Genomic DNA, 23,286 nt, shown 5'->3' on the forward strand with positions numbered 1-23,286 from the left:
ATTTTGAATATGTTATCTGAACATTTTCTATATGTAATTGGGGAAATTATAAAAAAAAATAATTTTGTAGTGTGCCGTTTCCACGGTACGTCGTTCGTTCTCTATTCGTTGTTCGATCCATAACTACGAATAAATTACTTATTTCTCCACACAAAATTCTATGAACGAACGATGATTTTTCTACGTTGTTCGAGTAGAAATACTCTCTGAACGACGAATAAAAAAGTCCCATCCCTAACAAATGAGAGAATTTATCGAAAAAATTAATAATGACATGTCTAAATTCAAAATTGAAAAATTAGTTGAAAACAAAAAAATTTTTAGCAAAAAGGAAAAAGATGAAAGACAATTAATGAACTAATCATTTTATATAGATGCAGAAGGAAGAAGGTTGTGCTTTCTTCTTAATTCCACACACATTTCTTGTCCATTAGTTAAAAATCGCGTAAAAAATTAGAAACAAATAACTGAAAGTCTGTATACACAAACATTGTTTTGACATGTCTCTCTTTAATTTTGAAAATAGAAACATATAAAAATATATTGAAAATACAAAATTATTCAGAATTTATGGAAAAAATGAATGAAAAGTGTGTAGCTAAATATAGAAGATACATTTGAAGGAAAGTCTATTGCTTTTCCTTTTCAATTAATGTCCCAATTTACATTGGGCGAGTTTACTTGCGGCAATTGTCAGTTTGATGGAGAGAGAGGTGAGGCATATGGTAACCCTTTGCCTCTCAGCCCCCTCTCTCACCAACAAACTGACAATTGCCGCAAGTAAACTCGCCTAATGTAAATTGGGACTAACCCCCTGTTTTTGTAAAAATATTTATTGTTCTCACACGAATTGTCAAATTTTGTAGATCGATTTACTCGCTTTAGCGCAAATGTGGAACGCTGATTTTTGAAGGAGGAATTCTTAACAATATATAGAAAGTGTCTACGAAGAATTAGGTCTGTATGTCATCTAGGAGCTGTGCTATGGATGCCCAAATTGTTACGCATATAGACGAACGAACAGAAAATAGTTACAAAAACAGGGGGTAAGTATATGTACATAAAAAATTTAAAAGCATACATTTTATTTTACCGAAAAATGTGTACGTGTGATTGCGGACTTACTTTCTTACACACATAACCAAAAAGCAGCGAAATTTATATTTATTTCAATGGATTTCAGGTTAGGGTTTTTATTCCGATAATATCGATAGACAAAACTATCTATCGATATTGAATTTTTAAATAACTATCGATATTATCGATAGTGCCATCGATTTTTTTTTTGCCAGCTCTACTTCATATTCGAACAGCTTGTCACAGCAGCCAATATAACATACCTTGCTCCAATCCAATATACCTTACTCCAATCCAAGTCAGTTCACAGATTTCTATTGAAAATCACACAATTTGTAAAGAAATTTAAACACAATTTATAGGTTAGGTTTACTAAAATGTTTATTTTTGTTTTATTCAAACATCTTTGTGTTTTCACATTTAATATTAGTTTTTAAAAATTAGTTTTTTTCTGTTTTGTGTTAATTTTTGTTTCATTGTCAGAATTAAGGCAAGTAGGTGAAATTAAAGCTTTTGAAAAAAAGTTTATCTCTTAACTGTAACATGTTTTGTTTTCCATTTTGTGTTTCTAATTTTTGTTTTCTTATTTTTTTTTTCAACTGTTTTTCGATTAACTTAAATTCTTAGAAAAATGCTTTGATTTCGTGCTTTACTTAATTCTAACCTATTACTTTTAATTAATATTAGATTAATAGATTTTTTACTTTTATTATTTTGAATTGATACAGGATTTTTGAAAATAACAAAAGAACAACAGAGATTTTTAAATTTATGTATATCCCGCAAATGTTTGATACTGATTTCTTGAAATTTTACAATTAAATAGAATGAAGCTTTCCACATACTTTCTTCCAATTTTTAATGTCATAAAATTGGACTTCTTTTTAAAATGACGCTGCCATAATGGTACGTTTACATTTACGAAATCCACTCGTTTTTGTCAATTCCATTGCTCAAACTTCAAATGATGAGTTTTCATTTCATTTTCATTTCTTTATAGAAAAAAATAATTGTACTTTACGATATAGAAGTTTCATTCTACTTAAATCATAAAGCGTTATACAGACAACAAAATTTGCGCAAATAAGTGGGGATATTTTTTGACAGACCACTGATATCGAAATTAAAACGGCTAGCAAGGGATATGTAATGTTTTGTTGTAAAAAATATATTTCTTTTCAAATATTTTATAAAACTGTATAAAATTATTGTTCTTGCAAATTATTTTCATTAGCGTCAAACGATTATAAGGCATACGAATTTCAATATTAGTAATCAATGTAAATCGATGTACTTCCCGGAATTTTAAGAAAATATGAAATACATACACTTTCTAAAAAATGGGATTATTCACAACTTCGTTTTTAGGTCTATTTTGCCATACATTACAATGTAAACCTGTTTTAATACCTGACCAAATGTATCTTTTATTACAGGTTGAATTTCTTTATCTATCTTAATCCGCATTTACACCAAACTAGTTTTAATAAAATATGTTATTTATGTTGTCAATTCCTTTGAGTATCTGTCAAACAAATGACGTATTTTACTAAAACATTTGTTTTAGTTGCCTGAGTATAACGACCCCGTTTAGACTAGGCTTGGTTTCGCAAATCTAGTCGATTTAAGTTGTCATTTCCATACAATATATGTCAAATAAATCGAGATAATGCACTTAACCATCATATAAATGCATAGTCTAGTCTGCTTGGTTTACATTTATGAAATCCACTCGATTTAAACTGTCAATTCCTCATCTGAAATCCATTGGATTTCATTTGAAGTTTAATCAATGGAATTGACAGTTGAAATCTAGTGGATTTCGTAAATGTATACAAAATACATATAAATAAGTTTTATTGACGCCAAATAGGTATGTGTTTCCAACTTTTTGCAGCAAGCAATACTAATTTAAGTGGTGGCCATACAGCATTAGAACATAACATTTTGGGCGGCCTGTCAACATGTTGATAAATTATGCGAATTATTAAAAAAATCAAATATTTCATACTTTCTTAAATTCCATGTACATAATATATACTAATCAGTTGTGTCTTTTGTTTATTAGAATGCATATCTTTATCTGTTTAAATTTGTTACATACATCATATGTAAATGTAATTATATAAAAAAGCGTTACTGTTTCATATTACTGTAAGAAAACCATATAAAAAAGATTGTAAAATAAAAATAATTAAACATTTAGGTAAATTATTTTAAAATATTTGTTTTTTTTATATATATTATGTGTTTTAATATTATTAATTTTCGCTATAATATTATCATCAGAAAAAGGTACATTATTTATTTTTTGTTATAATCAAAAGGGGGTTAGTTTTTGTGTAAATTTTGATTTTGTTACATTTTTTTATTTTGTTTTTATATGTATTGTTTAACCTCACTCTAATATTACTATTTTTCATATAAGTAAAAAAGTACAATTAATATAAATATTTCTTATATAAAACAACATAGTATACATACATATATAATAAAAAACATTAAAAGAATTTATACACAATTTATTAACATATATAAAAAAAGGAGAATGTATAGAGAGTAAATCATAAAAAAGAGTAATTAATGATAATAAGTACATTTATATATAGAAAAATAATAATAGGTAAAAAACTCAATTTAATAAACGTCTGAAAGCTTTTACATGATTAAAATTAACGACGCATAGCGCCACCACTTCAGCGACATTAGATTACCGTTGAAAAAGGCTCCACAATTTGTAATTGGATAAACGTTTGGCCAAATTACTGGCGCCACTGGCATTTGTCTGGGGTTGAGGTTGTTGGCTTTTACGATTGTTGATCATTTTTGAACGCATCTGTTCTTCGATCAGTTCTTGCATATCCATCTGGAAAAGAACAAAACAACATTTATAAAATAAGGAATTGTACAAAATTTACAATCGAAGATATGCAATGCCGTATTTCCTTTAAACTAAATTTACACTTGTATCTAAAACGCGAAATTACTTGCTTTTGGGAAATTACTTGCTATATTTGATAAATATTCAAGCCAATTGACAACTGAAATTACGTGATTTATTAAAACCTGCTTGATGTAAAGCACTATTAAATTAACTAAATTATGGGAGGTGCTGCCAAGTTTGAGTATTTAGTAGTGCGAATTTTGTACAGGTAAGGCCCCGGCACATACGGTGCGTTGAGTGTCGCGTTACAACAACCACATGAAAACTTGAAGAACAAACATGGCATCACTTACACATTTTTTATGTCGCGTCACTCAACGGACTGTATGTATTGGGCCCAGTAGTGCGATTCTCTAAAGCCATAAGCACATCCAACGTTTGAGTAAAGTTTTGTGTCATTTCTGGTAGAATAATAAAAAACAAAGTGCTTCCAAGTTTTAATTTTTCTTTATTCTTATACCAGAAATGACACAAAACTTTACTCAAACGTTGGATGTGTTTTCAGCTTAAAGGCCGCGGCACATACGGTCCGTTATGTGTCGCGTCACGTGTTAAAAACAACCACCTCATGAAAATATGTAAGTGATGCCAAGTTTGTACTTGAAGTTTTCATGTGGTTGTTGTAACGCGACGATCAAAGGACCGTATGTGCCGGGGCCTTTAAGCTTAAAGCACATACAACGTTTGAGTAAAGTTTTGCGTTGGGCATTGACAAAAAAAACAACAACAACAGGGCGACGCCGACACAAAAGTCCGGCGTTGATGTGTTTGCCGGCATATATTTCAAATGAATTTGAATTTTTCGGCATCATGCCCAACAGTGTAAAAACGGCCAAAACGACACAAAACTTTATTCAAACGTTGTATGTGTTTTCAGCTTTAGAGCATCGCACTACTGTACACAAAAGACAACTGGTCTGTTCCAGAACTCCAACAATTTACTAATTTTTAGATTTAAGATTCTTGCAGGTTCTGGAACAGGCATAATATTCTTTTCTAGTTTCGATAAAAGAACAATGGTACTTTGATCGAATTCATACCAAAGATACGTGAAATAAATCGCATTTACACTAAACAGATGTTTAATAGCCCCCACATAATGCCTGTTCGATAACTTTGCAAGTAAAAAGTTTTTGCAAGTTATTGCAACTACTTGCAAGACTTCTTAATTCTCTTTTACTGAACAAGTTTGTTATCGAACAGCAGTTTGTAAAAGTTTGTCCAAATTTGTACGAAATTTTGGGATATCGTACAGACCTATAGAAGGTCAATAGAGTTCTTTCGAATGGTAAAACATCATGTTTTCGTAAAAAAATTAAAGAACACTAGCCGACACTTACCTGCCACTGTTCCAGTTGTTGTGACAATTCAACCTTTTGTTGAATAGATTCCAAAAGTTGGGAATTGGCTTGCATGAGTTCAACACGGGTCTTGGCCAATTCAACTTCGGCCTTGGTACGTCTTTCATTGGCGTTATCACGTTCTTTTTGGGCTTTAGCTAATAGCTCATCACGATCGGAATTATCAACCAAATCGCTGCGAGCTTGATCTCTTTCTTCTTTGACATTTTGCAACTCAACGTCGGTAACAGCACACTAAAAAACGAAACATCAAAGAGATTAACATAACCCTATTTTTAGAAAATCTTCAAAATCTCTCACTTTAGCTTCCAGCTGTTGTATCAATTGATGAGATCTCTTTATTTCATCTTCTTGCTCCAATACCAAGTTACGTGTTTGATCCAACATTTTCTTGAAATTTCCAGCATCCAAATTCAACAATAAACGTGTTAGCTCATCTGACATGGCGGATAACATGCCAGGACGGAAATTTATGGGATGACCGTTACCATTGCTGTCCGTACCACCACCAAGTTCACTGGTCGATGATATTGTATTGTCCATAGATTCCAAATCCAATGATATGTCCGAATTCAAACCTGTAAAACCTTGTTGTTTTGAAATATCACATACGAATTTATTGGCAATTTTCTAACTACAGGGAAACACACACAAAACCGAAGGAGCGGAACATGGGTCACACATACCTGAGTCATCATCATGACTGATTTTCAATGAATCCACCAACGACTTTAATTGTATATAAACCGAACGAGATTCAACCCATATTTGTGATGGTTTACCATCTTCTGAGAAATTGGCTTCATCTTCATCACATTCCATTTCAAATTGTAGTGATTTTTTACCCGTAGAAGCGGAATAGGAATCCTGTGTTTTTTTGGAATGAAAGGAATATTAGGAAAATTCCTGGTCAAAGGTACAAGTTTTGACTTACCGCTCCCAAACGTTCACTGAGTACATTATTTTCCCGGGTCGCTCTTTCCAATGCTTGTAATGTTGTCTGTAAGTAATTGTTCGGGAAATAAACTATTATAAATGATAACACAGAATTTTAAAACAGTATGTAAATGGTCTATTAGCTATTAGTGATCTTCTAATCGGCGAATAAAATACTTATGCTTGGTTTAGATTTACGAAATCCACTCGATTTCAACTGTCAAATCCACAGGTTAAACGTCAAATGAAATCCAGATGAGATTTCATTTGACGTTTGAGCTATGGAATTGACAGTTGAAATCGAGTGGATTTCGTAAATGTAAACTTAGCATTAGTTCGAACTGTATATAAACCGAAACTAAGAACTGTAATAGTACATTTATACATATACGGATTTAATAAAACCACTGAGTTTCAAATGTCAATTCCATTGCGTATATGTCAAATAAATCCTTCTAAAGGAGGTAACATGTTAAAAAGCTCGAATGTAAACATAACCTAATAGTACGTTTAAGGCCAGAACAGATCCAATCGTCATTTGCTTTGCTTGCTTCCCCAAATTTCATATTATAAAGGAATGCCAAAGCCTCTTTGCAAATCCGCCTGCGTTCTTCTTTAGGAGGCTCTGGCATTTCTTTATAACATGACATTTGGGAAGCAAGCAAAGCAAGCGACGATTGATTCTGTTCTGGCCTTAACATATAACCTGATTGGTTTGATGTAAATTAGAGATTTTTCTAACATTTTGGTCGACACTGTAAAGCCCTCGGCACATACGGTTCGTTGTGAGTCGAGTCACGAGTGTCCCAGCGTGTCACTCAACGGATCGTAGAGTTGGGCAATCTAGATCCGGGAGCGGATCGATCTTTCTAGTTCCTTTTCCCAAAAGGAACTACTTCCTTTAAGTAGTTCCATAGTTCCGAGATCTATATAGTTGAACGAATCTTTCTCTCGTCATTCTTTTCATTCCACATAGTTCCGAGACCGAAATAGTTCAACGAATCTTTCTCTTTCGTCGCTCTTTTCGTTTTTTTTTCGTTCCGAGTTCCGAGGCCGAAATGTTTTCATTGTTTGGTGGATGAATTGATATAAAAATCAATTGCAGCGAACAAACAGCAAGAACGAAAGATAGACGTAGGAGATAAATTGAAAGAACGAGAAAAACGAAAGGAACTATATGAGCTAAAGGAACTATATTAACGCAAGAGCTGGATATAGTTCCAATAGTTCCTTGGAACTACTTCGTTCCGGAACTACACAACTCTAACGGATCGTATGTTCCGAGGTCTATACGGTCCGTTGTGTGTCGCGTCACGCGTCAAAAATAACAACCACATGAAAAATGCGTAAGTGATGCCAAGTTTGTTCTTGAGCTTCGCGTTACAACAATTGTTTTTTTATTTCGTCAAATAAATCCTCCTAAAGAAGGTTAAGACGACAAAATGCTCTAATGTAAACATGATATCGGTGAGATCTCTGCATCTTGCTGTTGCTCATATGAAATAAAGAGAAAACTTAAACGAGGTTGCACTAGAGCTTTTTGCGGGGTTAACCTTCTTTATGAGAATTTATTTGACGTGTACGTTATGGAATTGATATTTAAAACCCAAAGCCACTAGGTTAATCCGGTTAAGTGCAAACGGGGTATTAGAAAACGTATTAAACTAATCTGTCCTTTTCCTACCCTTTCACTTTCCCTAATCAAATGGAAAAATTATTAAACGAAAATAAATAGCAAATAAAATCTAATTTTGCAAACAACTTCTAAATCAATGTCAATGATAAATATTTGTGTGATAACCGTAAAACAACATTTCAAGAACAACGCAATTTGTTATGGGTTTTTCTAATTTAAAATACAGTTCTGTTTCGTTTTTTTTTGCACACTTGAAACAGAGATATCAGTTATAGAAAAAAAAAACAAAACACGGTACAAGAAAATAACATTAACTTTAAATAACAAAAAATAATAAGAAAAAGTAATAACAAAGACCATGACGCAATGGTACTAAGAAATATGTAGAAGAAGTAATACAAAAAAAAAGCTCTTAATTACTCTTATTTGTCTGTTACCTCTAGTTTAGTTTCCTGTTCACGGGCATGTCTTTCCAACATATGAATACGATCTGATGATTCTTCCAGAGCAGCAGCCAGATTTTGTTTTTCTTCTTGTACGGCCTGTAAACGTTTTTCCAGTTCATGGCGTTTTTCTGTAGTTAGATTTAATTCCGTTTTTATAGACTCCAGGCTATTGACATGTTCCTGTTACAAGGGGAGAGATGTAAATATAATGCAAATAGGCAAATGTGTAAAAAATCGCCATGGTATTTTAATGGCTAATGTGAGAAAATTGTTATCTTACCTGTAAACTAGTATTTCTATATTGATACTGATCTTTTAGTTCTTGTATTTGTGACATTAACTTCATTTCCGTATTGTGTGCCTCTTGTATTTGTTCCGTTAAACGGGCATTTTGACTTGTTAACTCTTCAATTATCATGGTTTTTTCTTTCTCCGCTTGACGTATTGCGATTTCCTGTACAGTTAATATAAATGGAAATGATCAATTATACGAGTTGTTGGGAATTGTATATTCTTTAAAGCTATTTATACCTGAGCCTGCAATTTGTCTTTAAGTTCATTGAGATCAGTTTGATATTCCAGCACACGCTGCTCGCTTTCTTCCTCGGCAATGGCCAGTTTTTGTCGTAGAACATGTTTCTCTTGTTCTAATTTCTGTAAAAAATAAGCAAAAAAGAAGGAAGTGTGTGAGATTTATTGTATATTGTTCAAATTAATTATTATTACTATTTTTTTGATACTAGAAATAATTTTTCCCACCAATAAACTAATGTTGTTATCATAAAATATTAAAGCAACGACTATAAAATTAAGCCTTGCTATTTTGACTTTTATAATACGTTTACACATACACACACTGGATTTCAAATGACAATAGGTGTATTCGTTTATTCAATAATTTGTACAAATTTGTACAAGTCCAGTTACTTCTTGCAAACGACTAAAGGCCTGCGTACATAAGCTGCTCAGCCTGATTGCCTTGCTTTCCCGCTTCATCTCTGACATAATAAAAATAAAATAATAAAGAAGGCCGAGGAAATTTCGAACTGGGTTGCCCTTTTCTTTTTTATTCTTTTATCAGATGTAAGCAAGGTAAGCAGGCAAGGCAGCTTATGTACGCAGGCCTTAAGGTCTTTTGAATTGTACTGAAGAGTAAACGAACAGCATCCAGTAACAATTTATACAAATTTTGAGTAAACGAACACACATTTCACTGCGTATATGTCAAATTACCCATGTTTATGTATTTCGAAACGAAAATGTGTGCGCATGAAACACACCCAAACTTTAGTTTTGGAAATATTGTTTCCTTTGCTTTTGCTTCAAATCAAAAACCAAATTTGAAAAACACACTCAAATATGGTAGTTCTTCTTACGCATTCATTTTCTTATCGACATACATAAACAGACCCTTAATCCTCGTAAAGAAGGTTAACCCTGAAAAAGGCTATAATATAAACAGGCTATAATAGCTCATTTATGGGCCAAGTTTGTTCTTGAAGTTTTCATGTGGTTGTTGTAACGCAACGCTCAACGCGCCGAATGTGCCTGGGCCTTTAGACTAGCTATAAATCCTCGACTGGATTTAATAAATCCAGTACAAATCTCATTGCATTTAGATATACATTTTGGAGGATTTAAATGACAGTCAGCTGATTTTTGTTCATAGCACAATTACCAATGGGTGCCACCGTGGTGCAATGGTTCGATTCCCCGGCCAGGCAACATCAAACATTTTTCAACGGTGGCAAAATACCCCTCAGTAATGTTGGCGACATTTCCTGAGTATTTCAGCCTTGAAAAACTTCTCCACAAGTGGTGTCTTAAGACACGCCGTTCGGACTCGGCGATAAACAGTAGATCCCATATCATTGAGCTAAATATGAATCGGGGTGCACTCATTGATATGAGAGAAGTCTCCCTTGTCCCGTATGGGATGTTGTGGAACAATGTTTGTTACAATTACCAATGTACATGCATCAGCCCATCTGATCGAATATGAAACGTAAATTGAGTTCGTCTCAAAAAACATACGTCAAATTGTTAAATACTGAAAATGTTAGCACAGTATGCTACTAATGCTAACTAAATAGCAAATAAAGAATTATTTTATAACAGATTTCCCATCTCAAATAAATAAACGAATTATTTTATCGTTTAGATATCGTAAATATTATTCTTGGTTGTTTAAAATAAACTTTGTACATCAAAACAAATTTAATTTTTCAGCCTTGTATACAAATTTTTACATTTTAAAATATTTTTAGTGTAGCAATTCACCGATGCATATACCTTGTTTCTTGTGCCAGCTTGAAACTTTTTGTATTTTCTAGCAACATGTTGCAAAAAAAAAAACAGAGTTTTATACGAGGATTTATGCCAGATTTAAAACAAATCCACCCGAGGATTTCTTTTTTTATGGGAAATCTGGTAGATTTTGGCTAGATTTAGCAAATAAAACCTGATAATGTGCTATTATAGCTCATTTAGACTAGCCATAAATCCTCGACTGGATTTAATATATCCAGTACAAATCTCATTGCATTTAGATATACATTTTGGAGGATTTAAATGGCAGTCAGCTGATTTTTGTTCATAGCACAATTACCAAGGTAGATGCATCAGCCCATTTGATCGAATTTGAAACGTCAAAAGAATTTTTTGTAAGTTGAATTCGTCTCAAAAAACATACGTCAAATTACAAATTTATTGTTTAATACTGAAAATGTTAGCATATTATGCTATTAATGCTAACTAAAGAGCAAATAAATAATCATTTTATCGCAGTTTGCCCATCTAAAATAAATAAACGAATTATTTTATCGTTTAGACATCATAAATATTAGTCTTGGTTAATTAAAATCAACTTTGTACATCAAAACATATTAAATTTGTCCGCCTTGTTTACAAATTTTTACATTTTAAATTATTTTTAGTGTAACAATTCACCGATGCATCTACCTTGTTTCTTGTGGCAGCTTGCAACTTTTTGTATTTTCAAGCAACATGTTGCAAACAACAGAGTTGTATACGAGGATTTATGCCAGATTTAAAACAAATCCACTCAATAGGAGGATTTATTTTTGTATGGGAAATCTGGTAGATTTTGGCTGGATTTAGGAAATAAAACCTGATAATGCACTAAATCCGGCTAATGAAGTCATATCTAAATGGGCTATTACATTCGACTTTTGAGTTAAGTTAGTCCCGGTCCACACTAGAGTAATTTCAATAAAATGTTGACATGTAATTTAGCATTTTTTGGAAAAATACATAATTTCCAAAAACTAGTGTACACGCTTTCATGTGTTCTGCAATTTTGCTTTGTCGCAATATTCGTATGAAAGAATCAGGTCGTTATATTTACGAAAACCACTATATTTCGACTGTCAATTCTATTGCCTAAACGTCAAATAAAATCTACGTATACGGAAAATGGACGTATTCGGAAAGGAATTGACAGTTGTCTCCTAGCCGAAGGTCACACTAGCGCTGTTTCAACATGGCGACTTCGAGTTTATAGGCGAGGGGTATGTGGTAGTGAAACCGCTGTACATGGTTTTCTGTGTTTGCGATGTTGCTTTTTCCTATTATTCGTTTCAAGAAACTCGCTAGTGTGACCAACTCTAAACCCACACGTTGAAACTTTCACAGCTTTTGGGAGAGAACGGAGATGAAGGAGCTCCTCCACCTTCGCTCTCTCTTAAGAGTTGTAAAAGTTTCGTATGAAAGTTTCAACGTGTGGCTTTAGAGCAAAGACTAAACGGCTTTTGCTTCTAACATGTTTTATAAAACATGCGTCATTTTAGTTGTCAATCCCATAGAATATCTGTCAAATAAATGACGTAAATTTCTAAAACACCTGTTTTAAATGCGTAAAATGCGTTCTATATAAATTATTTTAGCAAAAACGTCATTTAATTGGAAAATATTCAAAGGAATTGACAACTTTAATTATACGTTTTATTAAATCCTGTAGTTATACCATGACTATAATCGAACGCAAATAAAGCCTCTTAATAGGTCATTTACCCGACATGTCAATTCAACTGACAGTTCATACATAGTTCAAGCACCTTAACTCGCACTTAAAAAAATCACTAATCTGGTTAACAACACATAAAATAGAGCAAATTCGCTGCACGCGTGTACAATTTACATACATGTTTAATGTTCGAAAACTATCTATCATGGTGGGAAAATAGTGTCATAAACCTCACTGAAGGTTAGTTAGGTTAGGCATACATATTTATTTTGAATATGTTTATCTAGCCTAGCACCAAAGTAAAAGAACTTTCATTGTTAATGACACTCCTTGAACCCAATGACTAAAAGGGAAAATGAAAATTTCGGTAACTAACCTAATTTTGTGTACATGACAATCAGTGATGGAATAACTGAAGGATTCATTGACCTTTTCTCCAATTGGTGTTGTAGTATTGAATGTTTTATGTTCACATACTTTTTGGATTCACACATTACGGGTCAATAAACCTTTGGGAGTTAATATTTCATAATATTCATTATTAATGAAGAGATAAGATATGAAGGGGCCATTAGGTTCACAAATACTGAAGGGAAATAGACTGCAATAAATCCTGGTCTTCCTGAAATGATGCCATGGTGTTTGAACTTCACAATGCACTAATAACCGGGCTGCAATCACATGAACAAAATGTCATAGAAAAAATATTTCTCGGATGATGTCGGTGTGATATTCCATGATATCGATGTCGTTGGCAAACGCGTGCTAACTTATCAGTTAATTTCATCTTACAAATCTGTAGCAGCTTTGCAAAATCACGAAAGAGCTTCCAAAAGTAGCATTAAAGTCGACAAAAAAATTTTAATTATCGCTCGGCTTCTCCTGAGCCATTTTAAGTAGGTTGGGGAATTATCGGCGTGCTTACTCCAATCCTATACTGCTCTCGGCAAATAGGATTGTTGGCAGGTTACATTGCTTGTCTCGACGTTAGGAAGTGCATGCATAGCTATGAACAGTAAGACCAGCTGATTTCACCCAATCTTTCAAATTCATTGTTATTGTGAATTAACCCTATCAAAACGTAAACAAACATTTTGACAACTTAAAGCACTTTCAATCAAAATAGTCTTGTTGTAGTTACTGGTTCGCCTTATTTATTCCATCACGTTGGTAATCAAAGTTGATGTTTGTTCATCGCATGGGCATGTGTAGCGGGTCTAGTGTTAAAGGCCACGGCACATATGGTGGGTTGCAACAACCACCTGAAAACTTCAAGAACAAACTTGGCATCACTTACAATTTTTTCATATGGTTGTTGTTTTCAACGGACAACGCGTCACACAGCGGACCGTATGTGCTGAGCCCTTTGAACGCTCGGCAGAATGGTTCTCCCGAATTAAGCATAGTGCAAACCGATTAACAAAAACACACCAACAAAACTGACAGTCAGCGAGGTGTATTTCGTTAATATTAACGTCTAGCTGAGTATTTCAAACATTTTTAGCTAAAAATAAAACGGCGTTTGCACCAGAGCTTTTTGCCGGGTTAACATTTTTTATGAGGATTTATTTGACGTTTACGCTATGGAATTGACATTTGAAACTCAAGCAAACTGGGTTAATCCGGTTGAGAGCGAACGGGGTATAAGTTCCTATATACAGGAAAATGGTCATAAATGTATGTTGAATGCCAGTTTTGCTTTAAGCGACGTACACACTACCAGTTTTGCTCAAATAATCGACTGTTTGCCAGGGTGGAAGCTCAGTTTTGTCATTCATCAGGCAACCACAAAATGTTTTCATGTTGCCGGACAGTTTGAGAGTAATCTATATTTCCAAAAAATCGACAGTCAAAACTTATAAGGCCCCGGCACGTACGGCGCGTTGAGCGTCGCGTTAGAACAACCACATGAAAACTTCAAGAACAATCTTGTGGTTGTTGTTCTCAACGCGCAACGCGTGACACAACGGACCGTATGTATTTGGCCCAATAGTGTGAAGCACGATTTACGCGTTGAAGCAACTACAGACCGTGGTACATACGGCTCGTTGTGCGTCGCGTCACGCGTTAGAAACAACAAGTTTGTAGGTGATGCCAAGTTTATTCTTGAAGTTTTCTTGTGGCTGTTCTAAGTCGACGCTCAACGGACGGGATGTGCCGCGGCCCTACCACTTGAATCAATTCATTTGTGTATACGTCAAATGAAAACTCATCTGAAATCCGTTGGATTTCATTTGACGTTTAATTTAAGGAATTGACAGTTGAAATCAAGTGGATTTTGTAAATTTAAACCTAGCATAAATGCGGTTAGATGCAAACGCACTATTAAAGTTAAACATAATTCAACTTTTTACATCAACGCGTGAAATGAATTGACACTCAACGGAGATATTGTGCCCAGGCCTTTAACGGGCCGATCCTTCTCGTTTACATTGGCGTTTATTGTTATAATAATGGCTCGATCTTCATTTGGTTGACAAATGGTTTCATAGATTTAATGTTAAACGAAATCGAGATAGAACCGCTATCAAGGTAATAAACGCCAATGAACGCGAACTTTTTAATGTATGAAAACGTCTGGCAACTCAATGAAGATGGAGCCATCTTTTACCAGTTTAGAAAGTAAAGGTACAGACCATATGCTGGATTTAGTAAATCCAGTGGATATAACATATGTCAAATAAATCGGGATAATGTTCTTAATCATCGTATACGTGTATAGTCTAAAAGGCGGTTTAGCGCCAATTTGTTTTAGAAGAAGTTTAAACATAAATTCTTTAAATATTTTTAAATGAAGCCAAGCGGATGACAACCCACAAATTACTTTAAAATCTAAAGTAGATTATCATTATTATTTGTCCCTTTTTCGCCGAAACAAAACAAATAATCGGGAACAATACAAATAGTCGTTTTTGTTTCTTTTTTCCCTCCAGCATTTTTAATTTAGGGTCACTGGCCTATTGTTTACTAATCCTTGGAGATACACCAATAAATATTTCTTTTGAATATTGTATCATTACATAGAATACAAAGTACTGCCGTTTTTTTCAATGGTCAAATTATTTCCAGTTCAATCACCTTTAACCAATCAAGGATTTGCTGAGGAAAACTAAAATAAAAACTATTCACCTATTTGAAAACCTTTTATAGGTCATTTACCAAAACTCTGTGACATACTACCACAAAAGCAAATAACATTGAAAATTACACCTTAAAATAAACTACATTCACACTCATGCCATTCAATTCATGTCGAAAACTATCAGTCTATAGGGAAAAGTGTCATAACCTCAGTGAAGGCTATGGTAAAGCATAGCTATTTTTTGTTTTGAATATGTTTATCTAGTTACTCAACAAAGTGAAAGAACTTTCATTGTTGATGACACACCTTGAACTAACAATACGAAGAGTTTGTCCGTAAGGGAAAATGTGACGGAAAGAACATGCGTCAAATCATAAACCTTTAGGTAAAGTCGTTGAACTTTTTCCAATTGTCAATTAGAAACACTAATAAATAGTTTAAAGCCTTTGTCTGGTTAAACGCCTGTTAGACTATATACTTTTAACATGATTAAGAGTATTATCTGGATTTATTTGACATATATTGTATGAAAATGACAACTTAAAACGACAGGATTTGCTAAATCCACCATAGTCTAAACGTACTATTAACCTCATTTATTTTTATTTGACGTATGTGCAATGGAATTGACAATTATAACCCACTGTTTTTTTTTTTTAATTTAGCACAATGAACTTTATTTTTAAGACGTATTTACATCAAACATGTTCTATCAAATAAATTACGCATGCGACTAAAACTCTCGTTTTTGGTGCCAGTGTACGTTGGGTTGAATATTATTCAAACCATACTAAATAAAACCTAGTCTATACTGACATCTAAAGCGCTCAGCACATACGGTGCGTTGTGCGTTGCGTTACAACAACCACATGAAAAAAGTGTAAGTGAAGCCAAGTTTTTTGAAAAACAACAATATGGCTGACGTATTAATGGCTCGGCACATACGGTGCTTTGAGCGTCGCGTTACAACAACCACATGAAAAAAGTGTAAGTGATGCCAAGTTTTTGAAAAACAACAATATGGCTGACTTCAGCTCTGTTCCTTTACGTGCAAGAATCTTCAAGTTTTACCACTTTTTACTCCTTTACTTCAGGCACCGTACAATTCATATGGGAGTAGTTTTCAACTTTTGCCGGTTTTACCATTTTCAAAAGTAAAGGAACAGACCATTTAATGCGTCAACCATGTTGTTGTTTTTCAAAAAGCTTAGCATCACTTACACATTTTTCATGTGGTTGTTGTAGCGCGACGCTCAACGCACCGTATGTGCCAAGCGCTTTAAGGTCTTAGCACATATGGTCCGTTGAGTGACACTTTAGCTTTGTTCCTTTACGTGCAAGAATCTTCAAGTTTTACCACTTTTTACTCGAAAAGCGTTCCTTTACTTTTGACACCATACAATTCATATGAGACCAGTTCACAACTTTTGCCGGTTTTACCATTTGCAAAAGTAAAGGAACAGACCATTTGTGACACACGTTGTCCCAAAAAAGTTAAATTATATTTAACTTTAATTCCCAAAACACATCCAACATTTGGGTAAAGTTTTGTATCATTTCTGGTAGATGAATAAAAGACAATGTGCTTCCAAATTTATTTTTTTTATTCTCGTACCAGTAATGAATAAAAGACAGTGTGCTTCCAAATTTATTTTTTTTTATTCTCGTACCAGTAATGACTCAAACGTTTTATGAGTTTTCAGCTTAATACGACAGCCATATTGTTGTTTTTCACACTCAACACACCGTATGGGCCGAAGCCTTTAAACCGTTTTGATTTAAATGCACTATAATAGGTCATTTAGATATGACTTCATTAGCCGGATTTAGTGCATTATCAGGTTTTATTTGCTAAATCCCGTCAAAATCTACCAGATTTCCCATACAAAAATAAATTCTCGTATTGGGAGGATTTGTTGTAAATCCGGTATAAATCCTCGTTTACAAATCTGTTTTTTGCAACATGTTGCTAGAAAACACAAAAAGATGCAAGCTGGAACAAGATGCATCGGTGAATTGCTAAAACAAAAATAATTTAAAAATTGTAAACAAGGCGAAAAAATTAAATTTGCTTTGTCCCAATTTACATTAGGCGAGTTTCCTTGCGGCAATTGTCAGTTTGATGGAGAGAGAGGTGAGGCATATGGTAACCCTTTGCCTCTCAGCCCCCTCTCTCACCTACAAACTGACAATTGCCGCAAGTAAACTCGCCTAATGTAAATTGGGACTTTGATATACAAAATTGATTTTAATCAACCAAGACTAAAGCTGGGTACAGATTGTCAGTTTTGAATGTCGATATTTCGAAATTTTCGATAACTGTCAAACCGTCCAGCAACCACAAAACATTTTGTGGTTGCCTGATGAATGACAAAAATGAACGGCCACACTAGCAAGCAACAACAAAGCTGTCATTCAAAACTGACAATGTGTACCCAGCTTAAAGTGCCGTACACATTGTCAGTTTTGACTGACGATTTTTCGAAAATATCGATTGCTTCAGTTTTGTTGGGTTTTACGGAGCGGCCACACTATCATTCATGTTGGATGCCAAGCCGTCAGTCAAATTATAAAATTTGCTTAATAAATATGGGCGCTGGCAACCACAAATAAATAAAAAAAAACAATAAAATGATGCATATTAATAAATATATGGCTATTTTCTATTCACTTAGAAATGTTGTACATCAAAAGCCCTACTCAGCGACCCACGACTTCCCATTAATATGAAAAATACACATATGTATAATGAATTTGCAAAACTACAAGCATTTATTTATTAATACAGCACATTTATTAGTATAGCACAATCAATTTAGACACTGGAAGATATTGAGCACATTTTTCCATTGGCACAATACACGAATTTGTTTCTATTTGCTTTGGCGTCATCCACAGAATCATCTCGTCTTTCACAATTTGGTTTTATGTATAGCTATTTCCACATCTACTACTACCGCACACATACAATTCTAACTCCGGGAGATTTTTATATTTTTCCAACAGCACAATGCACAAATTTATTTTTTCCTTTTTGTTTTGTCGTCGTCCACAGAACCATTTGTCCATTTGCTTTTTTTCCTTGTTATCCCATTCACTGTATCGTCAAATTTCTTTTGTTATGACCGTGATATTATAGCTAATTCCAATAGGAATTCTCCAAATTTAATAAAAATACGCGAATTATTCATTTTTATTTGATATTTACACGGCAAATTTATTCCTTGAATGACGTTTTGGGTTCACACTATCATACCATCATACATCCAACACCTGACTGTCCAACAACCACAAATTTTTTTGTGATTGCATGATGAATGACAAAAATGAACGGTCACACTGGCAAGCAACCGATTATTTGAGCAAAGCTGTCATTCAAAAATGGCAATGTGTACCTAGCTTAATATTTACGATGTTTAAACGATAAAATAATTCAATATTTGCTCAATAGTTAGCATTAGTAGCATAATTTGCTAACATTTTCAATATTAAACAATAAATTTGTAATTTGCCGTATGTTTTTTGAGATGAATTTAATTTACAACAGTTTCTTTTGACGTTTGAAATTCGATCAGATGGTCTGATGCATCTACCTCGGTAATTGTGCTATGAACAAAAATCAGCTGACTGTCATTTCAACCCTCCAAAGGTTTATCTAAATGCAATGAGATTTGTACTGGATTTATTAAATCCAGTTGATGATTTACGGCTAGTCTAAATGAGCTATAAGAGCACATTTACATCAAATTGGTTTTAGTAAATCATTTCATTTCAGTTTACATGTTAAACGTCAAATGAAATCCAGATGAGATTTCATTTGACGTTTGAGCTATGGAATTGACAGATGAAATCGAGTGGATTTCGTAAATGTAAACTTAGCATTATGTTCCCAAAACAAATGTTTTACGTGCCAATCTAAATAGTAAGGCCATGTTTATATTATAGCCTTTTGCAGGGTTAACCTTCTCAACGAGGATTTATTTGACGTATACGCAAAGGAATTGGCATTTGAAACCCAGTGGGTTTGTTAAATCCGTTTATATATAAACGTACTATAACTAACGTATGTAAATTATATGCACTGTTCCAGAACCTGGAAGAAGCTACTATTTTTTACTACGATAACATTTTTTCCTTTATGTTATCGGAAATTATAGTAAAAATTAGTTGCTAAATATCTTTCAGTACACCTTTAGAAAAATGTTCACACACATTATACAATACGCTTAATGTGTACATACACATCAATGAAATGACCATTTATTATGGACATCTTTCCAGCCAGACCAGCCAACCAGTCAGCTAGTCTGCATAACAAACAGGCCTGGACAAGATTTCATGATCAAGACCACTATGGCATAAAGTCTTAATTTACCTAACAACTTCACTGCTACTGAACGAACGAACGGTATGACAAGGCATGCATCTTCATTAGAAGAAAATGTTTATGCCTGTCACGTCATTAAGTATTTCAGTGTCATCCTGCTGCTGAGACGATTACTATGATGGTAGTCATATTGAGGCTAATGATGTTGTTGTCGTTGTTGTGGAATTATATAACAGTTGTCTAGTTTGTTGGTAGTGTTGCTGAATTATATAACAGTCTTCCCATTTGGTAGTTGTTGTCGTTCTTTTTATACAACTATGAAGATTTATTGGTATTAAAATGACCACAATTAAGCAAGAGTTTATGGTATGGCAAATTAACATTTGCTGATGCGAGAGAGAATTAAGAATCTTTATGATTTGAGTGCAGAGGCAACATGGAAAACTTTTATAGGAATTAGCAACAAAATGCATTGAAAATGTTGGAAACTAGATGCTATTGGCCGAACTAGAATCTTGTGGTTTAACGGTTCTCACCTAGACTATTAAACCATGTTTTCATTAGAGATTTTTGACGGTGTAGCCTCCTTTATGGGCAATTATTTGATGTATACGCAATGCATCTGACAGTTTAAATCCACTGGATTTACTGAATCCAGTTATATGTAAACATACTGTTAGACTATTAAGCTATGTTTACTGAATTTATTTGGCGTATATGATAATGAAATTCAATGAATTTCCTCAGTCAAATCGATGGCACTATAAACAGGTATGCCATCAAGAATACCATGGGTCACATTTCGGAAAGAGCTGTACTTGAAAGCGTGATAGCTGACAATCTCTGCAGCTCAGCTTGTCCCGGTCCAATGTAACGTGAATTTCATTAAAAAATTTCATGAAATTTCGTTCTTAGATCGAATTTCCTACTACAGCATTTTTTTTTTTAAATTTTAAATGAAATTCACGCTAGTATGGACCAGGATCTTTGAGTGGATATGTGGATTATAGAATTAAATTTGCATATGATTGTGCATCTGGCCGAGATCAAAATATAAATCTGATTTGTCACTAATATAGAATTTGAAATGAAAAATGCGCCCAATATTGGTCTCCAAAGTATTTAATCTACTACCGCAAAGACATTTTAACTCTTACAACCAAAGCAAATAACAACAAAATGTATACCTTCAAATAAATAACTAAATTCGCACGCATGCCATTTGAATCAGTTCAAAACCAATCAGTCTGCATTTAGGGAGAAGTGTCAAAACTTCTGTGAAGGCTATGTCAAAGACTAGCTACTTTTATTTTGAATATGTTTATCTAGTTATTCAACGAAGTTAAAGAACTTTAATTAAGGGAAAATGTGCCAGGAACAATACACTACAAATTATAAACCTTTAATAGTAAGTTTACATTTACGAAATCCCCTCGATTTCAACTGCCAATTCCATTGCTTAAAGGTCAAATGAAATCCAATGGATTTCAGATGAGTTTTCATTTGACGTATTTCAAATTTGAATACATGCATTTTGTTGTTGTTTTGAAGAACGCACACGCAATAATTTAGGGTTTGCCTCCAAAAAAACTAACAAAAACATAATATTAGGTCTGTTCGATAACTTCGCAAGTACTTGCAACTACTTCTCATTTCTATTTTATTGAACATGTTTGTTATCGAACAGCATTTTGTAAAAGTTTGTACAAATTTGTACAAGCTTTTGGGTTATCGAACAGACCTATTTTTCACAATATTTTTTCACACAAGTTAGGGAAAAGACTCATCTATCAAGTAATTCATAAAGGCCACTGCACATACGGCGCGTTGAGCGTTACGTTTCAACAACCAAATGAAAGCTTCAAGAACAAACTTGGCATCACTTACACATTTTTTATGTGGTTGTTGTTTTCAACGCGCAACGCGTCGCACAACGGACCGTATGTATTTGGCCCATAACTGGATGAATGTTCTCCAGAGAGAAATCATTTCCGTGGGAATTAAGTTCGACAAGAATATTAATGATTGGGCAGAATATGTATGTAATATCCCGCTTAGACTATTAGTACGTTTATATATAACCGGATTTAACAAACCCACTGGGTTTCAAATGTAAATTCCTTTGGGTATACGTCAATTAAAGCTCTGTTCCAGAACTAAAAAGTTTTTACAATTTTAACCACTTTTACAAATTTGGCGTTCCCGTACACAAAATTTATATGAAAATCGTTTACGACTTTTACAACTTTTACAAATTTGGCGTTCCCGTACACAAAATTTGTATGAAAATCTTTTACGACTTTTACTACTTTATAAAGTACGGGAACAGGCCATAAATCCTAATTAGGAAGGTTAACCCTGCAAGAGGCTATAATATAAACATGGCCTATGCTTGATTTGGCAAATCCAGTGAATTTAAGTTTTCATTTACATACAATATATGTCAAATAAATCAAGATAATGCACTTAATCATCGTATGAGTGTATACTCTAAACCAAGTTTTAAATATGAAACAACTTTACTACAAATATGTTATTGACATACACCTTCTGTACTGTATGCCCTTCCTCATAAACTTAAAATATCATGTGAAAACCCCGTCAAGCCACGCAAATCTTACAATAACTAATATTTAAATCAAATTATAAAAACAGCTTATCAACAAATCAAATAAATCGCATCAAATGACTTTTGGCGATTAACTATCAAACAAGCTTATCATCATTTGAACATCACTTATTTTTTTAATACGATATTTCACACTTCATCGAGGCTATACGTCATTAACCTCTATGATTAGCAACGACGATACCTGTTTGAGACCAAACAATTTGTGGATAATGAAAAGTATGCAAAACAAACTAAATGTTTGGCAAATAAATACCCAATTATAGGCCTAACCCTCTTTGTTCCCAGCGAAACCATTGTGGCATTGAATTGAATGTTAAGGTTAATGTGCAGCTATGTATTTTATACAATTATGTTTAAATTTTGCAATCGTTATTAAATCTAACCTATTTCTGTAATTTGAAAATTGTAACATGAATTGAAATGGTTAATTCATAAAAAATCTGTGTATAGCCGGTTATTGTTATATTTATTAAACGAAAGATAGATATTTTAATTTAAAATTAAACGGAATTTATAGCTGTTAAAAACTTCTAATTATATATAATGCCAGTTTAGTATGGATAATCGTGCGGCACGCAATAACATGCTGAACAAAATTTAGGTCAGTGAGAAACATAAACGTTTTGTCACCTAAGCATCAATTAAACGACAGATAATAAATATGTTGAAATGTTACGCCATGTTTACATTAGAGCTTTTTGTATACGCAATAGATCAGACAATTTAAATCCATTTGGACAGAAATAGTATAATGCCAAGTTTACACTTGCGCTCTAAAATCCACTGGATTTCACGAAATTCTGAAATACATCCCGGTGTTTACACTTATTTTTTTGTTGATTTCAAACATATCACAATGA

General features: G+C 33.6%; 1 protein-coding gene across 7 annotated transcripts in view; it reads right to left on the minus strand.

Annotated features, from left to right (window-relative positions):
- Positions 1-1,432: 1,432 nt before the first annotated feature.
- The window catches only part of LOC141401062 (bicaudal D-related protein homolog), a 289,088-nt gene continuing 267,234 nt past the window's right edge, over positions 1,433-23,286 (minus strand). For 4 of the 7 annotated variants that reach the window (XM_073980885.1, XM_073980884.1, XM_073980889.1 and 1 more), the window contains 8 exons: positions 8,932-9,054; positions 8,681-8,854; positions 8,392-8,580; positions 6,317-6,382; positions 6,069-6,249; positions 5,683-5,960; positions 5,362-5,616; positions 1,433-3,943 (listed from right to left, as the gene is read on the minus strand). In XM_073980885.1, the coding sequence (XP_073836986.1) occupies positions 3,788-3,943; positions 5,362-5,616; positions 5,683-5,960; positions 6,069-6,249; positions 6,317-6,382; positions 8,392-8,580; positions 8,681-8,854; positions 8,932-9,054 (1,422 nt within the window). In that variant the 3' untranslated portion in view covers positions 1,433-3,787. Of the gene's footprint in view, positions 3,944-5,361; positions 5,617-5,682; positions 5,970-6,068; positions 6,250-6,316; positions 6,383-8,391; positions 8,581-8,680; positions 8,855-8,931; positions 9,055-23,286 lie in introns of all 7 variants that reach the window. The other 3 variants (XM_073980883.1, XM_073980886.1, XM_073980888.1) reach the window with 1 other exon arrangement.

This window comes from Musca autumnalis, unplaced genomic scaffold (genome assembly GCF_047663935.1).
Source record: "Musca autumnalis isolate F117 unplaced genomic scaffold, ASM4766393v1 scaffold_4, whole genome shotgun sequence".
NCBI classification, from domain to species: domain Eukaryota; kingdom Metazoa; phylum Arthropoda; class Insecta; order Diptera; family Muscidae; genus Musca; species Musca autumnalis.